At 43.9% G+C, this 26,890-nt stretch overlaps 1 protein-coding gene across 1 annotated transcript in view; it reads right to left on the minus strand.

The window, feature by feature from the left end:
* PRICKLE2 (prickle planar cell polarity protein 2) overlaps positions 1-26,314 on the minus strand; it is a 451,504-nt gene extending 425,190 nt beyond the window's left edge. Inside the window, exons 1-2 of the mRNA XM_077451950.1 lie at positions 26,157-26,314; positions 6,680-6,765 (exon numbers count right to left, since the gene is read on the minus strand). Of these exons, the coding sequence (XP_077308076.1) occupies positions 6,680-6,765; positions 26,157-26,198 (128 nt within the window). The 5' untranslated portion in view covers positions 26,199-26,314. The remainder of the gene's footprint in view (positions 1-6,679; positions 6,766-26,156) is intronic.
* Between the last annotated feature and the right edge of the window lie 576 nt (positions 26,315-26,890).

Raw genomic sequence — 26,890 nt, forward strand, 5'->3', positions numbered from 1 at the left:
TCAGCACGTGGAGTATGCGAATACACCGGAGCTCATCCTTAGGCTGCATTCACACCTGAGCATTTTGTAGCTTGAAGCCTGAAGCTACAAAACGCTAGAGGGGAAAAAATCCATTATTCTCAATGGAGATGGTTCACATCTCCACTCCAAGTCGCCTGAAGCCGAACGCCTGAAACTCAAACAAGTTCCAGACCCTTTTTTGTCGCTCGAATCAGGCAGATTTGGGCGTTTTTCTTCTTTTTACATTGGTAACCTTTTACCCTGCATGAAATCGCGGCAAAAAACGCAGCAAAATCGTGGTAAATTTGCGCGATTTTCTGCCTGAAAACGCTACGTTCGGGTGTGAATGCAGCCTTACTCTATAGCATGTTATCCTATGTGCCAATGCACACATAGGCTGTTATCAACTGTCTTTGACTGGAGCATTTTTGGTCTGTAGAAAAACCCCAAAACTTTTGGGTTCAGAGGAGTTTTTCGGCTGTAAAAAAGCGTCGAAAAACGCAGATAAACGCTTAAAACCACTTACGCTAAGAAACGCTATTGCAAAAACATTATAAAACTCACTGCAAAGCTACTGACGTTTTTAGAACGTTATTATAATGTCCAGTGTACATGAGGCCTTATAGACTCAACATTAGGGCTGCAACTAACGATTATTTTCATAATCGATTAGTTGGCCGATTATTGTTTTGATTAATCGATTAATTGGTTAACCGTACAAAAAGGTGTGGTGCATAATTTAGTTAATATGTAAAGTTTAAAAAAAAAGGCAATTTATTCTTAAATATCTCTATATGCAGTGGTAAATATAAATAACCAACTATATGGTTAAGGAGCAAAATATCTAATCCACTCTGAGAATAACAGACAGAAGAGATATACTGCATATATTAGAGGGGATATATACTGTACATACTATTAGAAGAGATATACTGTATATACTATTAGAGGCTATATACACTATTAGAGGAGAGATATACTATTAGAGGGGATATATACTGCATATGCTATTAGAGGAGATATACTGTATATACCATTAGAGGAGAGATATATTGTATATACTATTAGAGGAGAGATATACTATTAAATGGTCAATCTGGTAAATATCATCAGACTCATTAACTTTAACCCCATTTTGTTACTGCCCGATTAATCGATTATGAAAATAGTAATCGATTCGTTGTTTCAGCCCTACTCAACATGTTCAACAGGTTGCAATTAGTGATCATTAGAAACTACAGAAAGTTTTTTTATTTAGTTCAGATTTTTTTTTCACGCTAAATTTTCATATCCTCCATAACAAACTGTGCTTTTCCTTTGGAAAGTTGGTTTTCAGAACTTTTTTTACATCCATAAATCTTTGACCTGAACATATCTAGAAAAAGTACACATACGGACAGAGCCTATGCATAATTAAAAAAGGTACATAAAGCTTCTGAACCTCTTGATGTAAAACTTCACAACCCAGGCACAGAATTGATGAATTATGGAATACAGGTTCTGAATTGTTTCCTACAGGGATATTGTTTTATTCCCAACACCAAAAACTGTTGCCAACTGTACAAAACTTTTAGGCCTGTGATTTCCCCTGGTAACATTACAAATTTTACTATAAGTTCAGAAAAAAAAGAAAACATTTTCAACTTTAGAAAGAATATCTAATCCCAGACATTTAAAGGGGACAAATCCACCTAAAACTAAGATTTCAGTGATGGGAGGAGAGGAGTTTCCAATTGTTGATTTAGGCCGGGTTCACATATGTGCAGCCGCGGGTTCGTGCCCGGGGTCCGGTATGTGTGTTCACTGGTTCGGGTGCGATTCAGGTCCAAATTTTTAAAAGAATTCACACCCGAATCAGACCCAAACATGCGCCGGACCCTTTTTCAATCTTGACCTACTCCATTGAGAGCCGGGCACACTTGTCTGTCATGCGAATTGGATGCGGGGAAACTGCATCCAATTCGTATATGTGTGACCTCAGCTTTGAAATGGAACTAAACCTCTCTATACTTTACAGCCAAGGAAAATGCTTTCAGTTTCATTTTGAAATGCAACTGCAATGATGCTGCATATGTGATCAGTTAGGCCACCAGCCATTTCATGCATGCCTTGAATGTAACCTTGAATGTTTGGGAAACTGTTAAATACATGGGCTTAGTTCCACTTCTGAAACCTGAAACATGAGTTGTGAATAAACAGACACTTTAGGCTGGGTTCACATATGCTGTGGCCGCGGTATACAGCATGGGGTCCACTGCGTCCCTGTTCCCTGATTCATGTGCGAATCAGGTCCGAATTTTTGCCTGTATTCGCACCTGAATCGTAACCAAAAGACACACAGGACCCTTTTTAAATGCTGCGTGAACCGGGTCCATTGAATGCCGGTCACACTCTCTTGTCTAAAGATGGGCTAAGGCAGGGTAGCAACTCCACGTGCCCGTGCCCGCCAGAAAGCTGACACTGCGCAGTGCTAATCACAAGCAGGGAGGCATTTCCCAATCTGCAGATGTACAGGCTGGGAAATGTCTCAGTACCTGTGATTAGCACTGCGCAGTGTCAGCTTCCTGGTGGGCATGGGCATGTGGAGTTGCGAACACGCCTGAGCCCATCCTTAATCCTGTCGTGCAAATTGAATGTGGGGGGGGAAACCAATGATGCTACCACTGAGGACTGGCCAACCACACTGCTGCCTGCTCACGGGCTTTCCAGCTTTGTCAGGCTGTGTATGAAGCATATGTAAAAATAGAGTCCACAGGCAGGATAGACCATTGTAGAGCAGGCGGATGGAACCACAGTGTACAGCAGAGGACAACCAGAGATTATAGCAATAAAGAGATTGAAGTGTCTTTGGTTTCTTTCTTTTTTTTTTGCAGAAAAACAGATTGAGTCGCTTAAAAAGATCTTTAATTCATGCTGGTCAATTAGGATCAATTGAAAAGAAATTCACAAGCATACGGTTTTACCCTTTAAGGGTTCAAAAACACTTGACAGTACCACATTTGACTCTCCGTCTATTAATAAAAATACATTGCTTTGGTTAAATGATTATACATAGTAACAATATTAAGTTTAGGGTTGATTTTTCTTACATACCGGTAGTTACAATACATCGTCCAAGTTGTACCAATGCAAGTATGTATATCTCAAACCTGACCAATCCATGTGCAAGCTGCAAATCACTGTAGTAGTTGCTGCTACTACAGTGATAACAGCAGTCTTCCGGGGCCAGTGCCAAGCAGCTGTCCTGCATAGTAACCACAAGGGTCACTCGTTTGCCTCCATTTAGAGAAAACCTTGCAGTTTTTTGTTTTTTGTTTTTTTAATGAATACAAGGTAGTCTGATTGGTCGAGATGGGGAGGCGGGAGAGGCGACATCATGATCTCCACCTCGTTCAATCAGAGAATGCTTTGTATTCAATGAAAAATAAGGCTTTCTCTAAATGGCAGCAGTGTCGACAGAGCGACCCCTTGTGGTTACTATGCAAAAGGGCAGCCGCTCAGCGCTGGACCCGGAAGCATGCTGCTTCCCCTATAGCAGTGATGGCGAACCTTGGCAATCCAGATGTTTTGGAACTACATTTCCCATGATGCTCAACTACACTGCAGAGTGCATGAGCATTATGGGAAATGTATTTCCAAAACATCAGGGGTGCCAAGGTTTGCCACCACTGCCCTATAGTATCAGCAATAACTAAAGTGATTGGCAGCTAACTCAGGAATCAGTCAGGTATCAGATATGCATACTCTATGGAATAAAAGTGATATTTAAACTCCAAATTTAAAACAAGGCTTAAAAAAAAAACATCAAAACATGCTGCTTATTCCCCAAATACTTCTCCAATTTTAATCCCTAGGAAATCCTTTCAATAATTTGTATCTGAACACCAAATGATTGCTTTCCTCCTCAACATAGCCATTTGCATAATATACAGTATATTCTAATGTTGCACAAGCTTGTGTTAGAATATATGCATCTCTTCCAGTAGGGTCGCACCGATACCGATATTGAAGAGGGTTTCACCTAAAAAGGCCGAGTTGCTGCCAACATCCCATATTTGATGACTACAAAAAAAGATAACGTGCCCCCCAAGAAGAGCACTCTTCATCTTTTTTGTAGTTACCAATACCGATATCGGTAACGATACCGAGTATGTCTACGAGTGCTTGTTCGCGTGAACATGCTCCGATACCTGAAACTGATATCTTTGCGGTGCGATTAAGCCCATACAAAGTAAATAGGCTCAAATCGCACTGCAAAGAATCGCATGCAATTTGAACAGGAATGCGGTGCGATTTCTGTCCGAATCACATGTGGTTTCCCGCACTGCTCTTGTGTGAACCCAGGTTTGTCATAGTGATTTCAGCCTGGGTTCACACAGGAGCGGTGCAAGAAACCACATACGATTTGGACAAGAAATGCACCTCATTCCTGTTCAAACCACATGAAAATTCTTTGCAGTATGATTTGAGCCCATTTATCTTATATGTGCTCAAATCGCACCGCAAAGGTATCGGCACTCGAGTACGCGAGTACTTAACCGAAAGTATCGGTACTCGTCGGTAAAAAACAACGTTATCGGTGTAGCACTTCACTCCACATCTTCCAGTGTGTATGGTAATATCCACGGTTTAATGTAAACCAATAATTCAGAATATTAGTATAAATGTTGTTACGGTTTTATCTGAAGGCATTTATTCCCTTCCCCCACCACAATAGGTGGGCTACTATTGATGTCTGCATCACCATCAAGGAAAATTCCCATTCATTTCCTGCCCCAGGTACAAGACAGGAAGTGAGCAGATATCTCCCCAATGGGAGGCAAATTCCTGCTTTGACAGCTGTCACTGGAACAATTGTCCCTACTGGATGGTTTTCACCTTCTAGTGCCAGTGACAACTGTAACAGTCTGCATTTCACCTTATTTTCTGTTGTGGTGGCAGTGATCGTGGGCACAAATAGTATGGGTGACTCTTCCTACTTGGGCAACAATAATGAAAACCTGACAGGAGAAACAGAATATGAAGGCTAAAACAAGCTCTGCTTTTACAAGCTCACTTGCATTTCCTTATCACTCAATTATTAAAAAAGGTATACACATCAACATACATGATGCATGAAAACAGTCACATATGTGGGTTACCTGTACAAACTACTAATCAGATGAATCTTGGGGAAAGAATGAATGGGGTTTTCCAGGTGGTCTCTATGGTTTCCCTAACACAAGACTGCAACCAGAGTATTCCATAGAGGACATATACATGCAAGACTGGCAACTGAGATCATGCATGTTTATGATGCAAGGGCTCCACAGAACAATTATGTGGCGGTCTGATCATCCAACTATTTGCCTACAAACATGGATAGTTAGGTAAATCAGGAAAAGTGTCACCTGCAAAGAAGACAATTAATATTTATCTCTCTACCGCCAATCATCTTTGCATTGAAAAGAACCTGTTGCTTGAAAAATCTTTAGATTCCAACACTTCCTGGAGTATCGGATTCTTGGTCATCCACTCCTTTTTTTTTTGTTCAGTCTGCTGGCATCTACGCCCCCACTATGTCCTTTAAAGACTTATGAAGAGCCACCGCGTACAACGAGGGACCAGGAACCCAACACTCCAGCAACTGCTGGATTTTCTTGGTCAGCCGCTGTGATATGTGATTCAATCTGTTCGCCACCAGACCACTACTATGTCCTATAATGACCTATGAAGCAACAGGATGGACCACAGTGTACAAGTGGGCAACCAGGGACCCAACAGTCTTGGAAGTGTCCAATTTTCTTGGTCATCTACTGTGCTATGTGGTTCAATCTGCTAACCACCAGGCCTATGCTGTGTCCTATAAAGACGTATGAAGCAACAGGATGAACCATAGAGTACAGCGAGGAACAAGGGACCCAACACTCATGGAAATGTCAGATTTTCTTGGTCACTCACTGTGTTATGTGGTTCAATCTGCTAACACCAGACCTCTGCTGTGTCCTATAAGGACCTATGAAAACAACAGGATGAACCATAGAGTACACCGAGGAACCAGGGAACCAACACTCCCAGAAGTGTCAGATTTTCTTGGTCACCCGCTGTGTTATGTGGTTCAATCTGCTAACACCAGGCCTCTGCTGTGTCCTATAAGGACCTATGAAACAACAGGATGAACCATAAAGTACAGCAAGGAACGAGGGACCCAACACTCCCAGAAGTGGATTGTCTTGGTCACCCACTGTGGTTCAATTTAAGGCCACTTATGTGTCCTATAATGACCTTTAATGCAACTGGATGAGCCACAGAGTGCAAAGGAGAGCCAAGAACCCAACACCCACGGAAGTGTTCGATTGAATATTCCCAGGGGGCCATTTTCATTTCTTTAATACAGCAATGAATGGCAGCACAGGCAGTAGGGGAAGTTCAAGTGAATATTAATTATTTTCTTAACAGGGGATTCTTTTTTCCACTTTTATTTTAGCAACAGAGTTTGCAGCTTTACTGATGTGGAAATCCCTCTCCTTCTCTTCTCCAGGATGGAAGATAAAAGTCAGCAGAGCACAGCCTTTCCATCTGTTCACAAGAACAACAGTGCCGTAGAAATCCATGCAATCGCTAGTTATATGCACTGCGCCAAAAATATTTTGTAGATTTTGGCGAGAACCATCCAGTAGGTCAAGCTAAGAAATCTTACCTCCATCGATGCAAGGCCAGTCCTGGACACCGATCACCGCAGGCATTACACGGCTGTCCTCGCTCCGGTTCAGAAAATGGTGCAACCTGACCAAAAGAACAACAATTAGTTTTTATTGTGAGAATGTCAGTAAACTAAGAACCAGGGCAAATAACAGTTTTCATGGTTATATAAAAAAAAAAAGAAAACATATTCAAAGAGAAGTACATTGCGATACTAGATAGAAAGAGACATTTCTTGAACTGCGTCTTATGCCCTGTACACACAGTCGGACATTTCGACCACAAAATCCATCAGATTTTTTCACACGGATTTTGGCCGAATTTGTGTTGCATACACATGATCGGACAAAGTTGTCAGAAAATCTGATCGTTCGGAACATGGAACGCGGTGACGTCCCTTTTGTATGGCGGGACTACGTAGAGGCCAGTAGCCAATAGCTTTCGTCTTGTAATTTTTGCACTTTGTCCGTTAGAATTCTCTACAAACGATCGGAAAAAGTCAGATCAGATTTTTTGGTCGGAAAATTTTAGATCCTGCTCTCCATTTTTTTCCGATGGAAAAAGTCCCGGACATTCACTACTTAATGACACTGTAATCTATTTTTCCTGACATTGTTTCTTGTGTTTTTCTGCCTCCTTGTAATGTCTTCTGTGAGCTCCCAAACCTCTCCTTTATCCTCCCACTCTTAGTTTAGAGCGAGCAGTGCACGTTAGTTGAAGTCACGTGCACGCTACACATCCCATAGTCCATCTTAGGAGCTAGCAAGAAAGGGTGACTACACTCCTACATGCAGTGGAACCACGGAGATCAAACATAGCCACCCTCTAACAGGAAGTCGGATCACAGCAACAACAAAAAATAATAATAACAATAATAATTTGACGATTTAGATGAGACTGCAAGCAACAGAAGGTATTTTATTGGGTTGAAGTGATTGTAAAGTCTTGTTTTTTTTTTTAAGCTAAAAATAACAAACATCTTATACCTGTCTCCTCTGTTGCAGTGGATTTGCACAGAGCAGCCCAGATCCTCCTCTTCTCAGGTCCCTCTTCTGTGATCCTGGGCTATCCCTCCTGTTCAGTGCCCCCACAGCAAGCAGCTTGCTATGGGGGCACCTAAGCTGAGTCACAGTTCCCTGTGTCCATTTAGACAAGAAGCCCTGACTCGGCCCTGCCCCCTTTCTCTCGACTGGCTAGCTGACTTTGATTGACAGCAGCAACAGCCAATGGCGCCACTGCTGCATCACAGCCAAACAGGAGGGAGAATCTCAGGTGGCTGAGACACTCGTGGGCATCGCTGGACAGAGGGGGACCTCAGGTAAGTTTTAGGGGGGCTGCTGCACACAGAAGGCTTTTAATCTTAATGCATTAAGATAAAAGAAAACCTTCTGACTTTACAACCACTTTTACATACTTCAATAAAATTAAATTTTTTAAACCAAAAAAAAAAAAAAAAGGGCAATCTAACTGAAGCTGGACTTGGGAATTAACCAGTTCCCGACCGGCGCACGCCGATGTACGTCGGCAGAATGGCACGGGCAGGCATATTGGCATACAGGTACATCCATTTTTAAATGCCGCCCTGCCATCGCGTGCGCGCCCTCGGCGGGGCGCACTCATGTGCCGGTCGGGACCCCCGTGAGTCCGGTCGCGGGTCCCGTGGACTAGATTGCCGCGTTGTAAACAGCATCTTCCCGTTCTGCCTAGCAACAAGTGACGCTGATCTCTGCTCCATGTGATTGGAGCAGAGATCAGTGTTCACTAACATAAAGCCCAGCCCCCCATAGTTAGTAACACGCCCCTAGGAACACTTAACCCCTTCACTGCCACCCCCTGGTTAACCCCTTCACTGCCAGTGTCATTTACACAGGAATCAATGCATTTGTATAGCATTGATTGCTGTATAAATGACAATGGTCCCAAAAATTTGTCAAAAATGTCCGATGTGTCCGCCACAATGTCGCAGTCACAATAAAAAAAAATAAAGAAAACTTTGAGTTTTTCATAAAAATGCCATAAAACTATCTTCTATTTTGTAAATACTATAACTTTTGCGCAAACCAATCAATAATCGCTTATTGCGATTTTTTTTACCAAAAATATGTAGAAGAATACGCATCGGCCTAAACAGCGGGGAAAATTTTTTTTTATATATATTTTTGGGGGATATTTATTATAACAAAAAGTAAAAAATGATGCGTTTTTTTCAAAATTGTCGCTCTATTTTTGTTTACAGCGCAAAAAATTTAAAACGAAGAGGTGATCAAATACCACCAAAAGAAAGCTCTATTTGTGAGAAAAAAAGGACGTCAATTTTGTTTGGGAGTCACGTCGCATGACCGCGCAATTGTCAGTTAAAGCGACACAGTGCCGAATCGCAAAAAGTGCTCTGGTCTTAAGCCAGCAAAATGGTCCGGTCTGAAAGTGGTTAAACAACAGAGCTTATGATTGGAGCAGCAACAGACATTTTTCTGTTATCTACTCCTGTCAGCATGTTTCTTGCCAGCGAACATGCATGCAGGACACCTTATTGGCTCCAAAGTACTGCCCCTCCCTCTTCCAGTCTGAGGGCCGCTGTACTGGAGATTACAGAAGGCTAAATTCAACTCAGGGTTGCGGTTTTATACTAGCTGCTTTTTTAAAATACATTCCATTAATTTTTCAGAATGACATAAGTGGTGTATTTTTTTTTTTTTAATCTGCCTTGATTTCCATTTTAAATGTTCGGTTCCCCGGGAAGGCGCGTTACAAACGCTATATAATGAATGACTTTGCAGTGTAAAGCGTCCTTTATTGTACACAGTTGTTCATATTTAACTTTGCCCAGAGGGCATTTAAGATCTGTCAGGAAGAATTGACCGATTATGTAATGCAGATCCTTTGATAAGATGACAAGTCCTACGCTGGAGTCTCTTTTCTTAAGAAGAAAAAAATCATCCAACTTTTATCATAAACTCGTTTCGTTTTACTGGCAGCCAACTGCTCCAAGACGGATCTTCAGGGAACGAGCGGAGCTCACTTCCAAGCCGTGTTCATTCACAGCGTGTTAAGTCAACGGAGGACACAAGAGTCACACGGAAAGTTGAGGAAAGTATCATTTGTACAACCAACGTCGCCTGGCCAAATTTACATATCAATACCAACGAACCGGTCCCCAAGCCACAGCAAAGGATTATGGGAAGTCAAGCAACGTATAGAAGACTAATATTTCTCAGGAACAAATGCAAACAGAAGTGAAGTTAACTCCTCCAAGACCAGATTCTAACATACTACAAAGTTAAACTGCCCATTCATGGATCAAAATTCGGCCGGTTCTGCAGGGACCGGACAAATTACGATCCATGTATGGGCAGGCTGGTTGTACAGAAGTCAATCTACCGATCACACGGGTTATTGTTGGCTGCAACAGGGGCAGAAGCAGAAAGGGAATGCTGGTAAGGTGATTATAACTGGTGGGGAGACTTTATGGGCAAGATAAACTGCTGAAACTGCTTCTGGCTCTGTCCTTTGCCCTCCTGCCTTCTGCACCTCATTGTTGGTTAGTTGCCAAAAATCCCGGTGATGGAGCAATGGTGAGGCTCATAAAGCAAGGAGAGGACAAACAGTGACTGACCATGGGAACTTTTTTGCATATCAGAGCAACCAGTAATCACTGTGCTCTACAGGGGTCCCCATGTGCTCTCTCTCCCCAGTCGCATTAGCTCTGAGCTCAGCTACAACAGAGGAGATAGTGAGTCATACATTTGCAGGGGTTTGGTGGAGGTGAGCAATAAGGGCTAGAAGAGTCTTAGTAACATCCTAGCAACAAGGCAGGATGGGATAATGCCTCGGAAACACTTCCCGAGTGTTTGCAGCGCCCCCGCACCACTGGCCACATGCGGTACTGCATACAATAGAAGTCACTGTGGAACTAATTATCTGAGTTTCCATTGACTTCTATGGGGAAACTCACTTTAATATATGAGTGCTTTGGATTATTATTATTATTATTCACGATTTATATAGTGCCAACAGTTTACGCAGCGCTTTACAATGTAGAGGGGGGGGGCAGCACAATTACAGTACAGTTCAATACAGAAGGGACAGGAGGGCCCTGCTCGTACAGCTTACATTCTAAAGGGAGGGCTTGGTGGTACAAAAGGTAATAGATGCGGGAATGATTTAATGGGTGTGGCCCTGGGGGCAGGTGTTAGGTGGGTGTGGGATAGGCTTCCCTGAATAAGTGAGTTTGAAGGGATCTCCTAAAGGTTGACAAGGTAGGGGCTGATCGGATATAACGGGGCAGGGAATTCCAGAGGATGGGAGAGGCTCTGGAGAAGTCCTGAAGGCGAGCATGAGAGGAGGTAACAAGGGAGCTAGAGAGCAGGAGGTCCTGGGAGGAGCGGAGGGGGCGATTTGGGCGATTCGTTCTTCTGGAACAAATTATGCTCGTAATCCAAGGTACCACTGTATAGGCAAAACTTTTTCCTGTTGCCTCCATGGCAGCATACATGTGGTAGTAACCCCACCTACTTCCACCCACAGGATCAGTGCCTAGCTATAAAAAGTTAACACCCACACAATAGCCCATTCCCTTCCATCACCTTGGGGTTCCTAAAGTTAATTTTACGGGTCCACTATATGGCTGGGCTGCAGCCACCGAAAGTAAATGCTGTACTTTCCTACAGTAGCATCTGGACATCATGGGCACCTTATGCAGAGAGGTCAGCCAACACGACAGGCAAGAGAGCCAATCAGGTCCTATTATGGTGCGTTCTTTCAGCACTACTGAGGGACTTAGTAGACCTCAATACACCTGCCTTTGGCAGGAAGTCAGTTGCTTACTCACTTTCTTATATAATAGGATTTGCTGAAGCTTTCTACCCTGGTAGTTAGATCTACTATTATTCAGCTACCACATGTATGCTGCCATGGAGGCACCAGGAAAATTGTATCATACTTACCATAATTTTCCTTTCCTGATGCCTATCCTTGGCAGCATACTGAACCCACCCAGTTCATTCCTAGCGATGTACAGGGAATGGGCTATTGTCTGGGTGTTAACTTTTTATAGCTATGTACTGGTCCTGTGGGCGGAAGTAGGCAGGGCTACTATCACATGTATGCTGGCATGGATAGGCACCAGGAAAGGAAAATTACAGTAAGTATGATACAATTTTCTGGGGGGTTGTTTTTCCATTTTGCATAGAGGGTTATAACCCCTGTCACATTTTTTTTTTGCCATCTGGGTCCCATTGTGGAGATTTCCCTTTCACTTCCTGTCCCAAAGCCAAACAGGAAGTGAGCAGAAATACCTGCATATTAAAAAAATACAAAACCGTTTTATATTTTGTTAATACATTTTGCAAACAGGTAATTTTTCTCCATCATTGATGTACGCCGATGAGGCTACACTGATGAGCACTGATAAGCTGCACCGATGGGCACTAAAAGGTGGCACTGGTGGGCACTGATGGGTAGCACTGAAGGGCATTCATATGTGGCACTGAAGGGCACTAGTAGGTGGAACTGATAGCTGGCACTGATGGCACTGATCAGCACTGGTAGGTGACACTGATAGGCAACACTGCTTGGTGGCATTGATGAGGCACTGATTGCCAGCACTAGTGGGCATTGATAGGGGGCACTGATAGGTGGCACTGATGTACTGTGGGCACTGATTCGTGGCACTGATTGCTGCCATTGTCAGGCGGTACTGGTGGGCACAGAGGCTCTTCCTCTTCGGGACCAATGCCCCTTCAAATAGAAGCCGGCTATCAGCTTTTTTTCTTCTCATGCTGTCAGCGTGAGAAAAAAAAAAAAAAACGATTACTGATCCTATGTTTAGGTCACGTGATCAGCTGTCACTGGCTGACAGCTGATCACGTGGTAAGGGGTCGGGATCAGTCCCTTACTCGGATCTGTGATCCCCCCATTCTCATTGACTCGGGTGATCACAGCGCGTCCCCTTCAGGGGGGCGTGGCCAGCTTTGAGAGGGGAGGACGTCAATAGACGTACTCCCGGCAAAGCAGATCTGCGCTGTAGCCGTCATTTGGCTATAGCGCAGATCTGAACAAGTTAAAGTGAAACTTTAGCCAAAGCTTTTATCCTAGTTTTTGTAGAAAAAGTAAGATTTAGGCTTGCTTCTCTGACAGGGAATCCATCTTCACCTAGTCTTCCGTCTGGGTTCACTGGCTCTGAAGCTTAATGATGCCACTCCTGCATATGCACATGGAAGTCATACTCGTGGCACAGCTCTCTCAATGAATGGCATGGTGTCCATTAAGAGCGCAGTGCACATTGGCGCACGTGGCGTCACCGGCTGCTACACATGTAAATATTTTCTAAATGGTGCACATTTAGGAGATATTCACGGTTATTATTTTTTTGTTTTATAAAGCCTGTTATTATTATTGTAAAAAATATAGGCTTACCTGTAGGTACAACCGAAAAAGCAGACTTTACTACCGCTTTAATGCTCACTATGTGCCAATTAGGGAGATTACTTCTACTTTCTACCCTAGTGATCACCCTAATAGAAATTAAGGGAAAATCCAAAATGTTACAGCTGTCACTAGAACAATACTAGTGGGCAAATCTCCCAGCAAAGACACCTCTGTTGGTGACATTTTTCAAAGATGGGATTCACTTTGAGATTGCTTCTCACTTCCTGTTGTGGCTGCAGGACAGGAAGTTAGGGAAAATCTCCCAAATGGGGAAACAAAAATATATAACACAGTAGAGATTCTAACCCTTCCCTATACTTTGAAAAATGAATGTTTTTCATGAAAGTCTGCCTGGATTCCCAGTAAACTGTTTCCCAGCACAGTATAGCCCACTATCCACAAAAGGTTAAACCGACAAACTATAAAAAAAAATGTTAAAAAATGTAATGATTTATGTTTCGTCTCTATTGTCTGTCTGCCAAGCCCTAGGTCACCACAGTATATCGGGAGATGGGCGTTGCTATGTTATTTCAAGGCTAAAATAACTAATATCGGGAGCTAGCAGTACGGGAAAAGTTCACTTTCCCAATGTGAACCCTCCTAAACACAAAGGCAAGCCTAGTGCACCAGACCATGAATCAGCACTACCAGGCGGCTCAAAATCTTTAACCCATTTGCTAGTAAAGACAAAGTATAATAAACTACACTTTTAAAGCAGACTGGCTTTATCTGAAAAATACCTTAAGACCCCTTTCACACTTGGGCGGTTTTCAGGCGCTTTAGCGCTGGAAATAGTCTCTGCTAAGCGTCTGAAAACCGCCTCCCATTCATTGAAGTGTGGCTTTTCACACTGGGGTGGTGCGTTTGCGGGACATTCTGAAGAGTCCTGCAACAAGCATCATTGGGGCAGGTTGGGAGCGCTGTATTTAGCGCTCCCAAAGCATCCTGCCCATTGGAATGAAAAAGGCTTCGGAAGTGCCTGAGAAGCAATTTGGAAGCGCAGCAACTCTGGAATTTTTAACCCCTTCTTTGGAGTTAAAAATCGCCGAAAAGCGCCTCTTAACCAGTGGCAAAGCACCGCTAAAATGAGCGTCGCTTTACCGTGAACGCGGCCCCAGTGTGAAAGGGATCTAAAAACCTTATGAGTGTCAATGAGCAATTCAAGAAACCAAACATTTACTGCATAAGGCCTCTTGCACACTGTAGCTTGAACAATCTCAGTACAGCTTTCCTTTTTTTAAATCCATCAGACAGTTTTGATGTGGATTTTTCAAAGCAGCGGTGTTCTGTCATATTAACAAACCTGTGAGATCAGCAGGCTTGCCGATGCCTTTAAAATTAAACATCTAAACAGTCAAAACGGATTTTTAAATACTGTATTTCACTATATAAGCTCTGTTTACTGTTAAAAATAAGTGTGAAATGCAAGACTGCGGTGGGTGTAACAAGATGTCCGCTTGCTGCCTTCTCACTGTATCCTTAGTGCGGCCAAGTGGTGGGGTGTACCAAAACGGCCGTGACAGAATGTTACTTCTATTTAAAATCTGACGGGTCCCCTAATTTGACGAAACACCACCACTGATTTGTAAATTTGACCAACCAAGCCTTTCATTTCACCTCATGTTGCTACAGAAAATAATTTTCGTAGCTGGAAATCTTCCTTTCTTTTTGGGAGTTTTCTTTTCTTTCCAGGATTTTTTTTTTGTGCTCATGCGCATTTATTTTCCTATTATATTTCTCACACGATTCTCCCATTAGAAAATCGTTTGTTTTTCAAAAAACGAGTGCTGGGTGTAGCAAGATGGCGGCGACAGAATGTCACTTCCGTTACAAAATCTGACGAAATATCCTATTGGGAGATTTCTTTTAACTTCCTGCCCCATAGCCACAACAAGAAGTGAGAGCAGATATCTACAAAGTGAGGGAAATTCCCTCTTATGCCGCGTACACACGATCGGAATTCCGGCCAGAAAAGGACAGATGAGAGCTTTTCATCGGAAAATGTGACCGTGTGTATGCTCCATCGGAATTTAGCTGTCCGAATTTCCGCCAGCCAAAAATTGATAGCATGTTCTCAATTTTCCCGACGGAAAAACTTTCTATCAGAAATTCTGATCGTGTGTATGCAATTCTGACATGCCAAAAATCACGCATGCTCAGATTCAACTACGAGACTATTGGCTACTGGCTATTGAACTTCCTTTTTCTAGTCCCGTTGTACGTCACCGGAATTTGGTGTGACCATGTGTAGGCAAGACAGCTTGAGCGGAATTCCATCGGAATTCCGTCGAGAAAACCATCAGAGCTTTTTCCGACGAGAATTCTGATCGGGTGTACGCGGCATAAGGCCTCGTTTTACACAGGCACCAAGGAGCAGTAAAAACAGGTCGCTGAGAGGCAGTTTTAATGTGGATCGCTTTTGAGAGGAACGATAAACATTGCTGCCCATCTGTACAAGCCCATAGACAGTTGTCACCAGAAAAAGCATCCCCACTGGAAGATTTCTCCTCTTTTTCTGATCTAGTGGCAGCTCAAAATTTGGTATTTTTACTCCGTTTTCACTCTTAGTGATAATGATCAACAGAGCGGGTGAATCTCTATAACAGGGCATGCAAACAGAAAGTAAACCTGACAGGGGTTCTAATACCTCTCCCCGCTATCTAAAACTAAATTCATTTATTAGATGTACTTTAAAAAAAATAAAAATAAAATGTGTGTGTATAGCTCATTATAAATGGACATGGGAGCAGCCATGTTTTTATACACATAGGCTTTAGTTAGTAGCTCTTTTCAGTGGTGGTGCGTAAGCCCCCGTTCACATTGGAGTGATTTGAGGTGCGACTTGAATATACATCTGTGCATGAAGCCACACAGATCTCTTTAAAGTCGCACCTGAAGTTGCACTGAGATGCGGCTTTAAAATTGTGATGATGTGAACAGGAGCTTAGGGCTCTTTCACACAGACATTGAATTCTCCAGCAGCTTTAACGTGCATTAACGCACCTTTAGATCCCTTTCGCACTGAGGTGGTTTTTAGCGCTAGAAATAGCCTCTAAATAATGCCTGAAAACCTCCTCCCATTCATTTCAGTGTGAATTTTCACACTGGGGCAGTGCGCTTGAAGGATGTTAGTAAAAGTCCTGCAAGCAGCATCTTTGGGGCAGGTTGGAATCGCTCCCAAAACGCCCTGCCCATTGAAATGAATGGGCAGTGCTTCCAAAGTGTCTAAAAAACGCTTTGGAAGCGCCACACGCAGGCGTTTTTAACCCCTTCTTTGGCCGCTAGTGGAGGTTCAAAGCTCCCTGAGAGTGGCCGAAAATTGCCGCTAAAACCAACGGTACTTTACCGTTGACGCGGCCGCGGCTCAGCGTGAAAGGGGTCGTAGTGTTAATGAGCATTTCGGTTATATTGAATGCCTATTCATGTTGCTTCAGGCAACGATCCTCAAACACCCTGTGAGATTTTTTTTCTAATTTAAGGATAAAATGAGAAATGATCACTTGAACGCTTTGCAACTGTACCTTAAGCACACTGTAAATGCCGTAGGTGCGTTTATAGTGTGTTTACGGGGCACTTGTGGTGAATTTTAATACAAGTGACTGGAGCATGTAAAGCATCAATGCCTGCCAAGCTCTAAAATCTCTCATTATCAGCCCATTTGTTTGCATTTCTTCAGACCACATATTATATAGTTTCAGAGAAAGGCCAGTAAGTTGCCCAAATCTGTATCTCTCACCCACCAGTATCTTCAGAGACCACGCAGAATGCCAGCTGGAAATGCACAAGCATGGGCCTACTTACAACAAGCTGAACTCCACCCCAACATGCCAGCGGTATCCATGGTGATGGGGGTGGTTTGCTGAGGGAAAATCTGGAGTAGGTTGTGCTGCAGGGACTGAGAAGGACTGCCGAGACTCCTCTCTTTCTCAGATGACACCCTACAACAGTGCCCTCCTCCCCGGATAGTTGGCCCACCACCCCACATAGCAAGGTGTCCGCCGCTGCCATGGAAACCAATGTTCACCACTGTTATGGAAACAAACGCAAGGAAATCGATTCTGGTAATGACCCGGCAACTGGATCTAAATTCCAGAAAGTTCCAAGGAAAGATTATAAATACACTATATTGCTTTTTAAAGGCATCGTCCACCTGGAAAAATGAATAACTGTTCCCACATCAATACAAGTAATAAAAAACGTGCATTTATTCATATAACTGCAGTTAGTGCATCACAGGTTACCACGATTCATGTTACACCCTACATATGGGTGTAAGGCTTAGTTTACAGGCAGAGTAGTAAGGCCTAGCTTATACTCATTTACAGACCTAGTTTACACCTGTTTACAGATGTAGTAAGGCGTAGTTTACAGACAGAGTAGTAAGGACCAGCTTACACCTGTTTACAGATGTAGTAAGGTCTAGTTTACACTCACTTATAGGCCTAGTTTACATTTGTTTACAGGCCTAGTTTACACTCATTTATAGCACTAGTAAGGCCTGAACCTATGCAGGTTGCTATTTGCATATTGCAGATTTTGATCCAAAAAGTATATGGAACCAAAAACCTGAAAAAAATTCCTGACCCTTTCCATAAATTGCACAGATGTGAACCATTATAAACGATGGTGCACACAAATCAATGTTATATTAATTTCACAGAGGTATAAGTACTCCTCATGCATCTAAAGTACTTAAGTACAATAAAACATCCTCACAAACATACACCAGGCAGTGATAATTACTGTGCAAAATAATTGCACCAAATATTACTATGCAAAAATTGCTAAATATATGCAAACATAAATCAAAGGTGCTACATAATGTGCAAATATGCAAAAATAATGTGCAATAAAATATATGTGCAAAAAATTGCTATGTAAACGCAGATCATACACCCACATAAAGAGATATACTTATATACTCCTCACTAGTACCTATATGTTAGAGTGCGGAATGAATGTGCAAAAATACTTATATACTGTTATACGCCTGTCCATGTTACATGCCAATAAATACGGTAATTGTTTAGGACTCGTTCACACCATGTGCATTTCTCCACACCAGATCAATGCAGGTTCTAGCTGGCAGAGCTAGCAAAACACTGCATTTAATAAGGTCCAAAATACTTGTGTTTTTCCTGGTTAAAAAAAAAAAAGTACTTTAGGCGCGTTTAGATGAAATGACATGCAGGCACAGCTGTGGCTTATTGATCACTACAGTTCTGCGTTTAGATGCAAACTATATGTTGTGCGCATTTTTTTTCTGCTGCTAAAAATGAGCCCTAAGGATATAAAAAATATATTGGTGTTAGTATCTGTCCAGGGACCTGTCATTTCAAATCATGATGCGAAAACGCAGGCCAATGCGTATAAAAACGCAACATAACATAATGCATGAAGATTCATGATAAACGCACATGCCTTTTCAAGTTTTTATGTGCAGCATGGTGTGAAAGGACACTATGGAGTTGAGTTACTAAAGGCAAAACAGACTGTGCAATTGCTCCAGAGCTTAGTAAATAAGCAGAAGCTCTGCTGACTTCCATAATCCAATCATGTGCAAGCAAAAAAATGCCTTATCTTTTCTTGCACGTGATTGAGTATTCTTTGCAGAGTGAAGCTTTACCTCATTTACTAAGCTCTGGAGCAACTGCACTTTTCAAACTGCACAATCTATTTGCCTTAAAGCGGAGTTCCGCCTGGGTAAAAATAAGTAAAAGTCAGCAGCTACAAATACTGCAGCTGCTAACTTTTAATATAAGGACGCTTACCTGTCCTGGGAGCCTGAAAATTCCTCCCCCGAAGCTGACCCATCCCTCAGCTCCGGGGGCAGGCACTGGCATCATTACTAAGGGAAACAGGAAGGGAAGCCTTTCGGCTTCACAGCCTGTTTCCTCCTGCCCATGCGCAAGTCGCTCAGCTCTTTCTGAATGGTCCCTGCTGTCTTCTGAGACCTGTGAGTCTTCCAGAAGGTGGGGGTGGCCAGACATTACGTAGTTTGCTGTACAATGTGCGGCAATCTTTCCCTGGAAGTGGGAGCAAATTATTTTATTTTTTTTAAAGCCAATGGTGTGTGAAACACACCAAAAAATTGCACCCAGTGCCAAAAAAGTGCACACATAAAGAGGGACACAAAACCTGCAACGGGTGTTACACAATCCTCCCTAAGAAGGACCTTAGCTTGATCCCCTGGGGCGTTAGGCTCCAGACCAGGACTGAGGTACTCACTGGGCCCATCTGGCCAAAACCAAAAGGATCCCCTTTCTCTGGAGGGTCTGCCGAAACAGACCCACCCAAGTACTCGGTGGGGCCCCCCGAAGGGAGACCTCATGAGAAAGTGCGAACCAAGCCAGAAGGACATATCTACCCTCTCCCAAGACTTTCAGGGTAGGCCCGAGGACCCACACCCTGCTAATCATACTGTGACAAACGTGTAACACAATCAACAAAAAAATACAAAAAGGTGACAAACATGGGGAATAAATAAAAAGAAATTGGGGAGAAGGAAGTGGGAGAAGTGAAAGTGGTCATTGTGCAATACAATGGCCGGCCCTTCGGCCAGGAATAAAAACTGTCTCTGGTCCCAGCCAAAAGGCTTGGCCCTAGTGGCAAGTGCGAAAAAAGTGTGTTGTGAAGTGACCATGGTGCCAACAAAACTCAAAGTGCGCCTCAACACTTGTAAGAATTATGGCACCCCTGGACTGCCACTCCAGGGGCACATTCACCGTGGACTTTTCTCTCAACCCTGACCAACAGCTAGACTGATGCAGCCCCGTCCCAGCCAAGAAGGTATCAGAACCCTGAGAGCCTATGGAAAGCCCTAGTCGCTGAGCTCCACCATCACTCCCACCTAATTACATTTGGGAAGTACCGGCCAATTCCTCTCAATAACACTGAAAAGACTGAAAAGGACAAAAACCATACAAATCTAGGCTAGAAGGCCAGGGACCTGACCCTTTGGACAGACCCAGTGGTTCTCCATCCCCATCAGGAGGCTTCCCTTTCAACTAGATCTATCCCAGGTTGCCATTACGCCAAGAGGTTTAGCATGGCCACCGCCGCCCCTAATCCACCACTGTGGACCAGGGACGGTTAGCATAGCGCCACCTCTTGGCAACTGATAAGAACAGATACTAGACTTGAGGCAGAGAAGCAATGGAAGTGGGAGCAGATACCTAGATTTGACAGGTATCTGCCCCCCCGAAAGGTGCCAAATGTGGCACCGGAGGAGGGAAGGAATTCCATTTATGGGTAGAACTCCGCTTTATGAAAATCAAACCATATCGGGGAGATTTACTAAAGGCAACTAGACTGAGCATGTAGCAAGTACAATTGCACTCATTTTATCCACAGCTTATAGTATATGCAGTAAAGCTCTGCTGATTTCCATCAACCACTCACGTGCATAAAAAAATGATTTTTTTTTTCCTTGCACCTGATTAGGTATTCTTTACAAAGTGAAGCTTTCGTACATTTACATTTAGTAAGGAAAATGATAGCAACTGCCCTTGCAAAGTGCATTCTATTTGTCTTTCGTAAATCCACCCCTATATGTAACAGAAACAGGCTTATGAAAACAGTGGAACCATAAGTCTCAGCATGCCCTGCCAGCCACAGGTGAGGACATGGCGTTCCTCCAAGGTTGCAGAGCCAAAGAAAGTAACAGTTGGTTTATTTACAACAGCTGTCAATAGAGAGGACATCCGTATGGCGTAATGAATGCAGGCAGCTGAATTATTGAAGCCGGGCCATTGTACTCTGTACTAATGACATTATCAGCGGAGTCAGGTGCAGCTCGCCGCTCTCACCCCGCCGCCTGGATCAGGACTGGATTGTCTGCTACTGTTTAGGGATGAGAGAATTAAACAGGCAGGATTTGGATGGAGTTACAAGGTGACAATTGATGAGCAGGTAGTTGTGCGCTCATTGGGGTTGGGTGTCACAGCTTGCAAGTCACTGACAGCAGACATAAACCGGCTTACCTAATAAGCCAGGCTGAAGAGAAACGATGATGTACAACCAGCTTAAGTCAGATCAGTGAAAGGGGAACTCTGATTGGCTGACTGTGGCTATGAGCACTTTGCCTATCACCGCTGCCACCGTACACGGGGGCGAGAAACGAGTGAGAGTGGCAGAAACTGTGAAATTATGGACAATCAACAGCTATTTACAAGATCGATGCTAAGACTCGTCGTTCCGCAGCACTTATAGATCTGAAAATTGCCAATCTACTTTGCAGCACAGTGCTAGCGATTTACAACACGCTGTGTTCCTGTGGCTGTACACCTCAGACATGAAATATGAACAAGGCATATCCCTCCATAGTGTGTACTTGTCTCAATTAGGAGCACTAAGCCTGCATCTCTGCTTTTTAAAGTGGAGGGCCACCCCAAAAAAAATAAAATGTAAAAAAAAAAAATGTAAAAAAAAATAAATATAAAAAAAAATATAAAAAGTTTTCACTTACCTGAAACCCTGTTGCTAGGCAGTCTTCCTAATCTGCCTCTTACTATTCCACAGCGTTTCCTCCTCTTCGGTGAGCGGCCCCATTGCCTTCTGGGACATGTGTGTGTCCCAGAAAACAACGGGGACATTCACAAAGCGCCACGCGACTCACGCATGCGCAGTAGGAAATGGGCAGTGAAGCCCCACGGCTCCACTGCCTGTTTCCCTTCGTTAGGATGGTGGCGCCAGCAGCCGAACTTATGGATGGATCGGCCTCGAGGCGGCCGACATCGCGGGATCGTTGGACAGGTAAGTGTCCTTATTAAAAGTCAGCAGCTACAGTGTTTGTAGCTGCTGACTTTTAAAAAAATATAATAACGGCCGGAACACCCCTTTAAATCACGGGCAGCGATTTGCAGCGATTCTGACCGCAATTTCAAAAGCGCCGAATTGTGAGCGACAAATTGCAGAAAGCACATTGGAGATGCCATTCATCTTAATTGCACCTAAAATCGCTGCGCGGTTCTTCCACGTTTGCTGCACAATAAATTGCGTTGCAATCTCAGCAACCCGCATTGCGTGAAACATGTCACCCAAAAGTAGCTCCTGAACTTTTTTTTGGGCGACAAGCTTCACACAATGCGGGTTGCTGCAATCGCGGCAGAACCACATAGCAATTTTAGGTGCCGTTTAAATGAATGGCATCTCAAATGTGCTTTTTGCAATTTGTCGTTCACACCACAGCGCTTTAAAAATCGCATGCAGAATTGTGGCAAATCTGCCCGTGATTCCAAACGTGGAGATGTGAATGCGACCTAAGTGTCATTTCAGTCTGTTGATTTGTTCCTCTGCTATCAGCATCAATCACTTCTAAGAAGATTCCCTGACACCGAGACAAAAAAGGTGACAAGGGAAGGAGCTCCAGCTAACCGACAGCCTCAGCTCTGTTCCTGTAAGCTGTGTGAGGAAGGGGTCCCTTCCATCCAATCAGCTTGCAGAGCTCCCCTCACTGACCTCTGCAGAGTGTAACTTCAAGTGATTGTAAATTCAATTTTTTTTTATAGATAAAAATAAACATGTTATGAAAAAATATATATTCTTTTAAACCTTGTGAAAAAGATATATAGTAGCGCTTAACACAACAACACTTGTGCATAAATATTATTAATTAATAATGAACCACCCTTGGACAGAAGTGAAAAAAAACTGTATAGTGAAAAAACATTTTTTTTCAAAAAGTCTACTACAGTGACAAGTCCGTTTTTATGTTTTCTTCAAAAAATAAAATTGAAAATAATGTATAATCTTCTTAATTCTTACACCACACCAGATGTGTATAAACACGTTATACTTACCTGCTCTGTTGCAGTGGTACACAGAGGTAGCCCAGATCCTATAGGGGGCACCCAAGCTGAGCTCTATCCAGACACAGAGCTGCGGTTCAACCCCAACCCCTCTCTCTTCTGATTGGCTAACTGGCTTTAATTGACAGCAGCGGGAACCAATGGCGCTGCTGCTGTGTGTCAGCCAAACAGGAGGGAGAGTCCCGGACAGCCGAGACACGCATGGACATCGCTGGACAGAGATGGGACACTGGTAAGTATCAGGGGGGTGAGGGGGGCTGCTGCACACAGAAGGCTTTTTACCCTAATACATAGAATGCATTAAGATGAAAAACCTTCTGACTTTACAACCCCTTTCAGATTCTGCCCCCTTTTTTTCTGACAGCTCAAAGAAGCCTTATAAATTCTTCACTTTGAATGGCTGTGGAGGAGAGAGATAAACAGGTACAACTTATGTAGGAGGATTTGATCATCTCTGTGTATCACCTGAGGCCAATCACTTCACTGGATATATGTAGGGGTTTACAACCACTGTAAGGTGTATATAAAGGGAATTAATGTCATCTAATATGGGATAGCTTAGCCCCATTGTGAGCAGTTGCTTTCCTATGGCTTATTTAATCTGCTGACCCTGAAGAGGGGTACTTCCTGCACAACTATTCACTGGGAAAACTAGTGTGCTCTCCTCCAATGGGCAAACATTTACTGACTTCCCTCGCAAAGTCATTCACCGAAAAGATCAGTGTGCTTGCCTCCAAAGAAGACACTTGTCGTGCCATTCCCTGGGAAGATCATTGTGCAGTTGTCCAATGATCAGACTTGTTCTGACACAATCCCCCCCCCCCCCCCCGGCACACTCATTCACTGGGAAGATCGGGGTGCTGTCCTCCAATGATCAAACTTATCCTTACACCACCCGCTCCCCAACCTCCTGACCAGCCATTCACTGGGAAGATCAGTGTACTGCTGTTTCTCCTCCCTCAGTTATTATACAGCTGAAAACAGGGGGAAATGTAATTACTTTAAAAAAGGGGGGGAAAGGTATTTATAATGTTTTTTATATCTAAACACAAAGTTTTACTTTTCAATTCTATTATAAACTAAATGGGCTGGTGAGGTGAGGGTTTACATATACTTTAGGTTTTTGGTCTTTTTTTAGACTCAAAAAAATGCGTTTTAAAAGCGTATTACAAACTTTGTGCTAGAATTTTGGCAGGTGTATCAAGCTCCATGCATTTGTTTCCCAGGCTAAGCAATGGAAGGAGAGCAATTCTAGAGGAGGAGAGCTTCAAGCGCAAAAGTGTGCTGTGCGTTTACAGGGGCTCCTATTGAAGTCTATGAGGCAAATGGGCGCTTACGTGCGTCTTACTGATTTCAATGGAAAATGCATCAAAAGGGAAAACAAAAATCAAGGACTTTTTATTTTTGGTACTACAGGGACTTTTTTGGCTATATATGTGACTGATTTCTTGGGTCTCCACGCCTTCACCAAACATTATAAAGCAAGGTTCCTGTGCGCCGCATGCTGCGTGCTTGGCTGCGTTTACCTGTGGAAAACACCCAGAAAAAGTCCATAATCCTTTTCATAAAAAGGGGACTGCATGGAACCATGTGGTTTACTACACCTGAAAACGTTTGCACATTCCAATGCACGTCGGTGCCCTAAGCCCCGGTTCATGCTAGAAAGCAGTGCGGGAAAACTCGCGATTTGTGTGCGTTTCCCAAACACACAGCCCTTGTGATCTGCAGTGGGTGCCAGTGCAATGTTAATGACACCCCAAAAGGTCACAAACGCAGTGTGCTTGCCTTCACTGGATCACATGGTACAAAACAACCAATGCGATCTGGCTGCAGTGCGCTTCTGAAATTGGTGCATACACTACTTTCATGCGACCTCTTGCGATTTTTGCCCAAACACCTAAAAACTTGCTGAGTTTTCTGATGCGTGTTGGTACCCTAAGTCCCAGGTCACACTAGAAAGCAGGAAACCTTCAATCCATGTGTGTTTCCTGAACCGCGTTCAAATCGTGTTGTGTTTGCCTTCCTGGAATCACATGGCACAAAACAACCATGCAATTTGGTAGCAGTGCGTTTCTAAAATTGGTACATGCACTACTTTCTTGCAATGCCGTGCAATTTTTGTTCAAACACCCAAAAACTTGCTGTGTTTTCGGATGCGCATTGGTGCCCTAAGTCCCGGTTCACACTAGAAAGTGGTGTGGGAAACCTTCGATCTGTGTGCGTTTCTCAAAACACATTCAAACTGCACTGCCCTTGTAATCTGCAGTGGGTGTCAGTGCAATGTTAACGACATCTCAAATACAGTTCACTGGATCGCATGGTACAAAATGGCCATGCGATTTGGTAGCAGTGTATTTCTACAATTAGTTGCATGCACTACTTTTGTGCGTTTTGAGGCTATTCAAAATGAATGGGCTTAGACTGCACTGAATCGCATTGAATTGCGCAGGAACGCAGTACGCTTTCTGTGCGATCCTCACCTTAAGAATTAATGGCACCCCCGTGCGCGGGCAAAGCAGCAGCAGAACACCTGCGATTTACATGCGTTCCTGGACCTGCTACAATGTGAACCTAGGCCGTGTTAGCCTCTGTGTGTCCAATCCTGGCGTTTTCATGCGTTTGGGGGCGCAGGTGTATCATCCGACCCTTGAAGTCTATGAAAGGCTGAAATATGCTTTGTGGCTGGATGGCCAGGTACTACGCATTCAGAAACGCATGTCAGAATACCCGTGTTCGAGCATACATCCGGAAAGCACGTGAACCTAAAGTGCTAGTTGGTCCAGCGTCCAGCCGCAGCGTATTTTCAGCCTCTCATAGACTTCTGGGGTCGGGCGCTGCACCTGTGCCCCCTAAACGCAGGAAAACGCCAAGCCTGGACGCACAGCGTGCACACAGCCAATGAACTTTTCCTTGTGAATCTGTGTGTGTTACGGGATGAAGAATGGAACAGAAGGACGGTGTAGGAGTTGGGAATGGTTGGCAAGGACAGATCTTCCAGGAACATTTCCCGGGACACATCTCAGGGACAGATCCTGAAAATCTGGGACCTAGGACAGGACTGCTGGGACTTGTACTCCCACAGCCCATGTAAATCAATCATTCATAGGAATTTACAGGGACATGCAATACATAATATGGGACAGATCTGCCCTGCAGACTTCTCAGGATCACATCCTCCTTCCCTAAGAGGTTGTGCAGCAGCTGCAGGGGATAAGTTTGCATGCAGTGCTGTGTACTCACTGATCTGCCGGAATTTCTCCTCCAGGGGCTCCTACTGAACATTTCCAGGCTGGGAGAAGAGGTGACACCTCTCTGATGTCCGGGGTCACCGCTGCCTGCCCGGGCTCCGCTCTCTCTGCTGCTCGATCAATCACTCCGAGCTGGGCTCTCCGTGTGTTGTAGCTCCGCCCACCCAGGGACAGGAGAGGAGGGGAGACCTGAGAGATCCCTCTATGTATGGGGAGTGACGTCACTGCTCTGCTGGAGAGGAGTGGGAGGATGGAGAACTCAGTGTATTACATGGGGGCTCATCTATATAGTCACTTATTGCGGGGATGGGGGGGGGCTCCTCTATAGTTACATATTGCAGGGATGGGGGGGGTTGGGCTTTATGGTCACATATTGTAGGGATGGGGGGCGCCTCTATAGTCACATATTGCAGGGGTGAGGGGGGGGGATCCTCTATATAGTCACATATTGTAGGGATGGGGGGAGGGGTTGGGCTCTATGGTCACATATTGTAGGGATAGGGGGCTCCTCTATATAGTCACATATTGTGGGGATGGGGGGGCGCCTCTATATAGTCACATATTGTGGGGGGGGGGGGTTGGGCTCTATGGTCACATATTGTAGGGATAGGGGGCTCCTCTATATAGTCACATAATGTGGGGATGGGGGAGGGCTCCTCTATATAGTCACTTATTGCAGGGATGGGGGGGGCTCCTCTATATAGTCACATAGTGCAGGGATGGGAG

The sequence above is a fragment of the Lithobates pipiens genome, unplaced genomic scaffold (genome assembly GCF_037356315.1).
Source record: "Lithobates pipiens isolate NorthernLeopardFrog02 unplaced genomic scaffold, aLitPip1_a1.2 Scaffold_23, whole genome shotgun sequence".
In the NCBI taxonomy this organism is placed as follows: domain Eukaryota; kingdom Metazoa; phylum Chordata; class Amphibia; order Anura; family Ranidae; genus Lithobates; species Lithobates pipiens.